The sequence below is a fragment of the Corylus avellana genome, chromosome 3 (genome assembly GCF_965113065.1).
Source record: "Corylus avellana chromosome 3, dhCorAvel1.hap1.2, whole genome shotgun sequence".
NCBI classification, from domain to species: domain Eukaryota; kingdom Viridiplantae; phylum Streptophyta; class Magnoliopsida; order Fagales; family Betulaceae; genus Corylus; species Corylus avellana.
The window spans coordinates 18167728-18177252 of record NC_142492.1 but is presented as its reverse complement, the minus strand read 5'-3'; the positions used below and the strand labels follow the sequence as shown (position 1 = coordinate 18177252).

The 9525-nt window shown below is 36.6% G+C and overlaps 1 protein-coding gene across 1 annotated transcript; it reads right to left on the bottom strand.

Annotated features, from left to right (window-relative positions):
• Positions 1-2324: 2324 nt before the first annotated feature.
• LOC132176573 (coatomer subunit epsilon-1) lies at positions 2325-9214 on the bottom strand. The gene is made up of 6 exons (XM_059588822.2): positions 8890-9214; positions 8498-8649; positions 4206-4341; positions 3976-4131; positions 3473-3552; positions 2325-2631 (listed from the first exon to the last, which is right to left on the bottom strand). The coding sequence occupies exons 1-6, from the start codon at positions 9142-9144 to the stop codon at positions 2538-2540; spliced, it is 873 nt and encodes a 290-aa protein (XP_059444805.1). The 5' UTR covers positions 9145-9214; the 3' UTR covers positions 2325-2537.
• Positions 9215-9525: the final 311 nt, after the last annotated feature.

The following is a 9525-nucleotide window of genomic DNA, read 5'->3' as shown; positions in this document are numbered from 1 at the left end:
TTAACCATTAGATTTGTGTTCTTATGTGGACTCTACATAAGTCACTGGTGGACTCTACAAATCTAATGGTTGATCTATTGAATTTGTAGGAGAATATGAGCCAAATATGGAGAATTTATTGACTCCAAGCATTTCTCTTTTTTTTTTTTTTTTTTTCTTACCACATGAATCCGCTGCCACACAATGATACACGAATTTTCTTTGTTTCCTCATGAGTCACCACATTGAATTGTTTTATACCCACAAGTCACAAGTAAGCCGTTTTAGATTTTTTTTTTTTTTTTAATAATTAAAAGGACAAGTGGAGGTGATGAACTATGACTATTCTACTTGTGCGTGATCATAGTAGTACGTACCTGCTGGAAACTATACATCAGGGCGTAGATGTTGAGAACCGCAGACGTTTTCTTAAGACAAATTGAGTCATAGTATGACTTAGCCTTACCAGAATACCAGTGATTTTTAAGGCGGCTAATACTAATTAGGCTTGTATAAGTAATTCTCCATTGCGAAGAGTCGGACTCACGCCCTAATATATGCCCAACCTCATAATGATTATGTATAGATACCAAGTTCTGAAATTTTGATCATCACGATTCATTCACAATTCTAGTATAAGTTGCTTTTTGAAATTGCAGCAATTTCATTATCATGATATCATTCAATGGCAGGCGCCAAACGGTCATTTGTCAAAAGTGGTATTCATAGCAGCATAAGCAATTTCATTATCATTTATTTTATCATCCTCAATCCGACATCAATTATCAAAAGTGGCATTCATAGCACCGGCTTAAAGACTTATTTTTCTTTTTTGATTTTTTAAAGTGAATCAAACCTAGGCGGCTACACATATTTTATTTTCAATAAATTTGCTGTTTTTGTTTTATCATGTACGGTTTTGAAACTTTTTACTTATTTATGAATTATAAAAGGTATTTTCTTCCCTTTTTTTTTTTTTTTTTTTTGGAAAAAATGCAAAATCAGTCACCGTAGTTTACTTGATTTGCAATTAACTCCTTGTGATATCAAAACGAACTTAAAAGATCCCTAAGATATGCCAAAAAAAATTAGTCCTTACTGTCAAATTCAATTCATTAACTTAACAAATTCTAATATCGTGAAATGAAAAAGCCAATAAAATTGTAATACTTATACTATTTAAGTCAATGTCATACTAACGAAATCTGTTAAATTAGTGGACGAAATTTGACTGTAGGGACAAAATTATTTTTTTGACATACTCTAATGACCTTTAGAGCTAATTATAAATCAGGTAAACCACAATGACTAATTTTGCATGTTTGCCTTCTTTTTTTTGGTTGAATTTTTTTCCTTGCTTATTATTAAATATAAAGATTTTAGTATTATTCTGTTTAAGAGTTTTCATAATGTTTCAATTATGTTCATACGAATACCAGTGGAAAGAAACGACTGCCATATGATCTTTATTTATCATATTGAGATGCTATGCACTTGATTATTGTTATTCAATTTAATTAGAATTATATTATTAATTTTTTGAAAACGCAATATAAACTGTAGTAGTTATATTAAAGTTATTATAAAGCTTTTTATTATTATTATTATTATGCAGAATTGACTTTTATAAAGAAAAAATGCAAAAAGTTACAAAGTTAATGTTGGTAATGCATCCTCGCCAATCTTTGATATCCTAAATTTTGAAAATTCTCTACAAAATCTTAAAAAGTTGACGGCAATGAAATTGTATAAGATCAATGGAGCATGGTTCTATATAATTTCACTTTTGAACAAATTGTAAACAATCGGTCACAGTTTGAGGTCTCAATTGTAATTAAAAAGAATAACCATTTGTAAAATTTATAATTAAAAAAAAAAAAAAACAAAACAAAACAAAAACTGGGTAGCCCTTTTCAAATTAGCCCCCTTAATTTTTTTTTTTTTTTTTTTTTTCAAATGGTTATTTTAATATATTTTTTTAATTCTATTTATTAATAACTTCAAGTGTATTTGGGAAGAAAAAAAAAATACAAAAGTGTCTAATTTGGCACACAATGGTAGTACTAGTATATAAGTCTTCAATATCACTTTCTAAAGTTTGAAAGCATAATTGCAAAATGAGTAATAGTTTAGGGGGTTAGTATATTTTCTCTCTTTTTCTTTTCTTGTTTTGTTGTTGTTGGTTTTGGTAACAGAGGACAAAATAAACCCAAAGGATAATCCAGTATTGATGTACTAACAGACAAATTCCTTGGCATGAATCAAATCTATATGAAAATCATAAGGAAAGAGATACAAGAAGTAAGCAGTGCTGCAGCTGAGTATTCTCAATGCAAAGCCCAAAATGAATTAAATTTGCTCAAAACGTTCCATATATGAAGACAGCAACTAGATCCGAAAAGTAACACTACTATGAATTTCCAACTCTGTCACCAAATACACCTTTTTCCATTCAATTTTATATGTTCTTGCAGCTGACAAAAACCAATAGCATAGCTAGCCGTCATGAAAGGTAAAACAGACTATATATATAGAGTAATACCATTCACCTCTTTGCCTCATGCGACTGATTGAACAGCTCGGTCAAAGCTCTCATCTGCAGAGGATGCCCTTTTGACAAGCACATGGTCTGGGTGTGAAAGTTTCAACTGGCTGCAAAACAGTGACTTAAATCTGTCAATCACTGACAACAATAATTACTTAATTTTTCTATCATTGCAACTCATTTGGAAATAATAATACCAAGAATATTGAACCCTAATAGCCTTAATTTGGAAAAACAGTAGAGTAACAATACAAATTTGGACAACAACTTTGCAACGCCAGTCATCGGATAAGCCAGAAATGTACACTAGGACAGTTGCATAATAATGTCATTATATGCACTAAATTGCAATCAAAATGAGGAGTGCATGGTCGGCCTAACGTCCAATCCATGTGACAGCAAGCATCATGTCCTAAAGCAAAAACTTACACAGCAAGATTGTTAACTTCAATTTAGATTACAAAATGAAAAGAAAAAAAAAAAAAAAAAACCTCAAAAAATCTCATTATGGATACGCTGACACTCGTTAAAAACTTGCATATGTATTATATTATGTTAATATTAATTTGAGAGGCTCCTATTTAAGTGGTATTTTGTTTTCAACAAATGCTAATGGATTCTATGAGAACTTTTGCCAGCCCATTTGCTTGAAAGGTATGTTGACAAGTTCAGGAAAAAATTGTGACCGAGTGGGAAAAAAAAAATCTGAGAGCCAAAATTGTCTAGTGTTAAAATCCTCAGATCTCACTATTCTGCCCAGCATTATACACTTCAAAATCATGATGGCCCACTTTCTTCAGTTGTCAAACTGCACTTAAGTGTAGCTTTTGCAACGGTAAATAAAAACTGTGGCCATTGACATTTATGCTTTTTCATTAATTCCGTGCTAGTTTTTATAAAAATACAAGAGCAAAAAGAAACAAATGAAGGAATGAAATGATAGCATACCTGAGAAAACGGGAAGACGATTTACCAACGTGAAGACAGCATACAACCAGATTGGCTAGAGTTTCTGGATCCTTTGCATCCTGTGTCAAATCACCAAACAGCTCTTCATCACATCTATAATTCAAAATGAACACGTACCAATCTAATGCCAATTCAATGCAGCCTTTATATAAATATTTAATAGTTTTTTTTTTTTTAAAAAAAATCTGGTACGTGATATTTCACATTTATGACTTGATACAAAAATAGAGGGACTTTAGAGAAACGAGAAAAAATAACAAGAGAACCTACAAAAGTAAAGCAACACATGTAGTCAATTCAACTTTTTTCACTTTTTACCCAACCAAAATCATTTAAATATTGTCAATTCAACTTTTTCACTTTTTTTTTTTGGTAAGTAACAATTAATGGGTTGTGCAAATTGCCCAATGACTAAGAAAAAACTACTGGTCTACTCATTTAAAAGCCACAAAATCCAACATGTTGATTGCTTAGATACTTGCCTTGTTTAGTGCTTCAAGCAGTAGGGTTTCTGCTTCATCAAAGTTTCCCATGTGCATGCAGCAAACCGCCTTCCCATTCAGGATCAAACTTGTCATCTGATACTTCTCTGAGAAATCTTGGAAAATGAGGTATGCTTCCTGTATCTTGGAACCACCCTGATTCAAAAGAAAACATAAGCTTACAAACAATTATAGTTTCTCTCTCAAGGAAAAACAGACAGCGTACATACCACTGCCAAATTTAACCATGCATTAGCAAGTTGAGTTAGTGTGTGGTCCTCATCAGCCTGTTGCATGACCCTAAGCTGTCTCTCTGCATAATCTGATCTATGCATTTTAAGGAATATTTGGACATTCAAGGCGTGCCTGCAAAAGCAGAATAATTTCTATCAGGCTTATGAAAATGACAAGAAGCATTCTCAGCAATATTTTTTCCTCCACTTAAGATAACTAGTTATGTGACTTCTTATTAAAACATTGGTGGGCAAGGATACAACCCCTCATTTGCATAATGTCATTTCGATGACAGATAAATTGTTAATGGAAGGCCCGGAGTAAATTACATAAGCCGTCAAAATTGTGCATCATACAAAGAATTTTTTTTTACTTGTGTTGTGCATAAGATATGTTAGTAAGGCACCTAAGAGGACACAATCAAAGGATAGGAGAAGTACATAAAGATACAAACACTCAAGCACTAACACTTGCAATAAAAACTTTAGTTCCAAACCAGACAGGCACAAAAATCAAGCTTATCAATGTCCAAAGGTCTCTTGGGAGACCCATCACTGTGTTTCAATAGTTTCAAACCTTCTTGCCCTTCTTGGGGAAGGAAGGGCAAGAATATTGTCTGATGGGTTTGCTTCTGTAACTTTGGGGGTCTTTTTGTGGGAGCTCATAGTGAGCTTAGGGTTGTTTTGGGTTTTAGGTGTCAGGGTTTCTTTATGCTTTTATTGGTTTTTTATTTTGGGTCTTATTGTGGGTTTTCGCGGGTTTCCCTATGTATACTTTTTGTGTACTTAGAGGCGCATTGCACTTTTTAATATATACATTACTTATCAAAAAAAAAAAAAAAAAAAAGGAAAAAGGACAAAAACCATCGAACACCTCCATCATCATTGTTGTCAACCTAAGTAAATAAGAATACAACATTGGTGCAGTCAAGACCCTAAAAGGACTTATTGCCAGCCTTAGATCCTAAGAGGAGGTGAAATATCATTTCCTGACATCACCATAATCATTTCATGAAATTACGTCAAAGCAATGTCATCAGTATAGTCAAGGAATCAACACGTTTAACAAGACTAGTCAACCGCCTTGTATACAAGGAAGTGGTAGGAACCAAGTAAAAAATTGAGGGAGCAGAGAGAATAGATTGCACAGGTGAGGAGGGAAGCAAGCTGGTAACCAAAAACCAATTAACATCCAATTTCAATCAAAGAAGTTAGCTTGTTCCAGAAGCTTAGAACATGTAAGAAATCATGACACCTTCAAGCATCATTATCTGGCTTAGATTCTATGCAAGTGAGCTATGTTTGGAAATTTTGAAAGACAAAATTCAGAATGATCATACTTCTACAAGAGAACTGTATGTGTCAGATATCAAAGAAGCCATTAGTGTGTTCCACAAGGTTTAGACAATGTAACAAATCATGACACCTTTAAGCACCATTACCAAGCTAGATTCTATGCAAGTCAAAGTATCAAAGTTTGGGAATTGTGAAAGTCAAAAGTCAGCATGACCCAGTGACTTTGACAGAAGAAAACAAATACGTAAAACAAATACTTTCTCAGAAATCAAACTTCCTGGGTACAACGTAATATCTATCAAATAAATTTTACACAGAAGGAATGAAAATAAATACTTTTCAGTTTCAAAAACATATCCGATACAGCTTGTACACTATTTCACAATGAATGCACCCTCCAGCTAGAGGATACAAATTTTTTTCCTGTTAACCATAGTGAATGACTGTGCAGATAGCCTTTGGGCTAAATGGCACTTCCAGCCCCAAAAATATTGGGATAGTAGGTGAAATTACGGTTCAAGTCCGATAAGGTGTGTTTGTTATTTACGAATAGAAAAAAAAAAAAAAAAAAAAAAAGGAAAAAAAAAAAAAGAAAAAAAAGAAAAAGAAAAGGGGTACAAAGGGACAGAAAACAAACTAGAAACTACCAAATCCAGCCAAGACTAGGGGTGCAAATGGGTCAAGCAGAACCAGGCTTTGCACTTCTCAGTCTTGGCTCAGTGGGAAATTGTACAGGCTTGAGCTTAGCTTGAGCTCAAGCCTATCTCAAAGTTCTAGCTCAAGCTTAGGTCTGAAGATGCTTGTCTGAGCTCATGAACCAGCTTGAGCTCGGCAAAAATACACCAACCAAATGAACACGAAGCATCAACTTTCTCAACCCTTTCAAAAACTTTGAAATGAAATCAGGCGGTAGGTCCCCACAGAAGCACGCATCCCAATTACCAACTCAAGGTACAAGACCAAAAAGTATTCACTAACATTTCACTTTCACACGCAACACGCACAGTTCATAACAGCGACAAAAAGTGAGGGGGCTTGTAGTTTTATATGAGAAGCATGCTCTGAACTGATGTCCTTGTTGCCATTAACTGATGTGGGACTCTTTCTTAATGGCAGGAAGATTTTCCTTTGTTGGCTACCAACGTGGGATTGAACATGAGTTCCACAGTTGGCAAGCCATGTATCCTTTGTCACTTCCCCAGCAAACTAAGCACTCAGTTGACAGAAGCAATTAGTATAAGTTTCAACTATCTCGCCTAAACATGCTACCACGCTGTTTAAGATCTCTAAGATTGATTTATTCCTATTCTTTTGTACATCCGTAGCTCCCTGGATATGATAGGACTACCCCCTAGGCAACATGCAAATCTTATCCAAAGTCTAGCACGACTTTTTTTTTTTTTTGATAAGTAATGAAATTCATTACAAAGGACACACCCAAGTACGCAATCAATATATAAGATAAACAAACATCCATTGAAAGAGGGCATAGAAAAAGAAGGCCTTCAACTTTGCCACTATCCTCTCACTGTCTTCAAAGCTTCGGACATTTCTCTCTCTAAATCAATCAATATTGGAGATGTGGAGTTATCAGGAGAAGGGGAATGTGTAGAACATTTTTGTTTTTAATGATGCGGGAGCCTCACCAAGGCAAGACCTTTCAGACCCACCCTTAGTAAACCCCAAATATATGACCCCACTTGTTAGAACTGTGTATCAAGAACTCCTAGTGTGGAATTGAACCCAAGATGTCCGAATCTACCCCTCATCCCAAACCCACCCTTTGACCACTAGGCTGCACCCTGGCAGCATGGGTAGAACATCCAGTAGACAAATTGCGTGTTGTGTTTCTTGATTTAGGGCCCTCTTGTGTTGGTAGTCTGTCAGACGATGGTTTTGGAGCACACCCTAGGTCCGTTGAGTGGGCTTTTAGTGTTAAAGGGGGTAAACTAACTTCTTTGCCGGATCTTGATTCTTCAGTGGAGGATTTGCGGGAGTTCAGTGTCATCGGCAATAAGGGAAAAGGGACAGTTCTGTCTGCTTTAGTTGGGATGGAGTTGGGTAATGCATAGGGTAACAGTCAGCCAATTAGCGACCCAATGCCTTGCCTGGATGTAGATCTATACAGTAGAAATGAAGCCATGTTATGTACTGTTTTGAGTACCTGCCCCCCCAACCACAACCACACCCCCCCCCCCTGGCCGCCCAACTGTGTTTGGGAAAAATATTTGCTTGGGGCGGGAGTGTTCAAATTGGGTTTTGCAAAAAGTGAAGGAGATCCATCGTGTCATGGGGATTTCATGTGAGGACTATGATAAACAATTTATGGAAATTTTGGCAGCTATTGAAGCGATTCATTCCCAAAATAGATCAACCTCCAATTCCAAACTAGTAGATAGAGGTACAAGGGAGTTAAAAAGATTGGCATGCTCTTAATTATGACTCCAAAGGTGGTAGGTGTTCTCAGTTCTTAATGAAACCTAAGTTGTTACCTTGGATCGTGACTCGTGAGAGGGCTCAATGGGGGTGATAAACTCCTTAGGGCGAGGAATTTACAAAGAGAATGGAAGGCTGCTATTGTTTGCCTTCAGCATATTGTGAGAAATAGACATTAGGTTTACCAAATAATTGGTCTAGATAAAATACATCTCAAAGAATTATCAGTGACAAAATCACTCTTCAAGTGAGATTTACCATCCAAATCAAGATGTGATGCATTAAAAAAAACTTCTCAAAACATTATCACTGTTGACAGCTACAGAGATTTACCCATTTCTCACAGCTTATTGAAATACCAAATACTGTATATTGATGTTAAGCATTCAAACTTGAACGTTTTCGTGTTATTTTATGAAAAAAGTGAATCATCGAAGGCGGTATAAAAAAAAGCATTGAATTAAATGCCATGAAAGGGAAAACAAAAAGACAAACAAGAAATCGGATCCAAGACTCCGAACGGAACAAAAAAGGGCCAAAAAGAGCTGGAGACTCACAGTTCCATAGTGCCTCCAGCATTAGTGTGCTTAAGAGCCTCATTGTAGTCCTGCTCATGCATGAATACGATCCCAGCAATCAACCTCAAGATCGGGTTGTTCCCAATCGCGGGATCCCCCAACCACTCCTTCAGACTCGAGATCGTCGACTCCTAACACAACAATAACACTCGCAACAATCAACATTGATTTCCATCCTTTTCCATACAAAACTCGACCATCAGCAAGGTCGCGTTTGGTGGCTCAGAACTGGATTCGATTCAAAATCACAGATCCGACGCGTTCCAATTCGGGTAGAACCAAACGCGGCCTTACGAAGAAGAGCTATAAATCATAAGCTAGCGGAACAAAAAAGCAAGAGCGAAATTCAGTAGATGGGGAAGAAAAGAGACCTTGTTATCGGGGGAGGAGAGATAGAGGGCGAGCAATTTAACGGCTTGGAGAGGCGTGGCGGCGGAGGAGTCGATCTCGCTGGTGACGAGCTGGAAGCTGCCGAGGGCGATGTAGGAGCGGTAGACGAGGCAGTCGCGCTCGACGACATCGTCTGGGGAGAGATTGGGCACTTCGCTGTTGTTAATGGCCGCCTGGAACGCTCCCAGGTAGAAGTTGTTCCGGAGACTGAAGAGCTGATCTGGTCCTGCCGCCATTTTCTTTTCTTTTTTTGATTTCGCTGCAGATCTGAGAGACACCGGGCGAGGGAGAGGAAGAGAGAGAGAGACAGAGTCGTTAAAAAAGATATCCAACACTTCGGAAGGAGTGAGCGTGGGCCGGGTCAACAAAAAACCCAAATTGAAACATTACAAACCCGACGAATCACAAACGGGTTGACCCATTTGTGTCTATGGCCGCGCAAAACATTAGTGTTTTTTTTTTTTGTTTTTGATATGTTTTCAAGAGGTAGCCTAATCGGATGTGGACCACGTGGAGGCTAATTCTTTAGAAATAGGAATGGTTATTACTTGTTACTAATTATAATAAGCTAAAATAGAATGATAACTCCTTGGTTTAGAGACAACAAAATTGGAATT

Coding starts and splice junctions, on each gene's coding strand:
- LOC132176573 (XM_059588822.2), bottom strand. CDS start 9,144: ATGGCGGCAGGACCAGATCAGCTCTTCAGTCTCCGGAACAACTTCTAC. Junction 8,650..8,889: donor TCTCCTCCCCCGATAACAAG/GTCTCTTTTCTT, acceptor TTGTTGTGTTAG/GAGTCGACGATCTCGAGTCT. Junction 4,342..8,497: donor GCTGGAGGCACTATGGAACT/GTGAGTCTCCAG, acceptor CTGCTTTTGCAG/GCACGCCTTGAATGTCCAAA.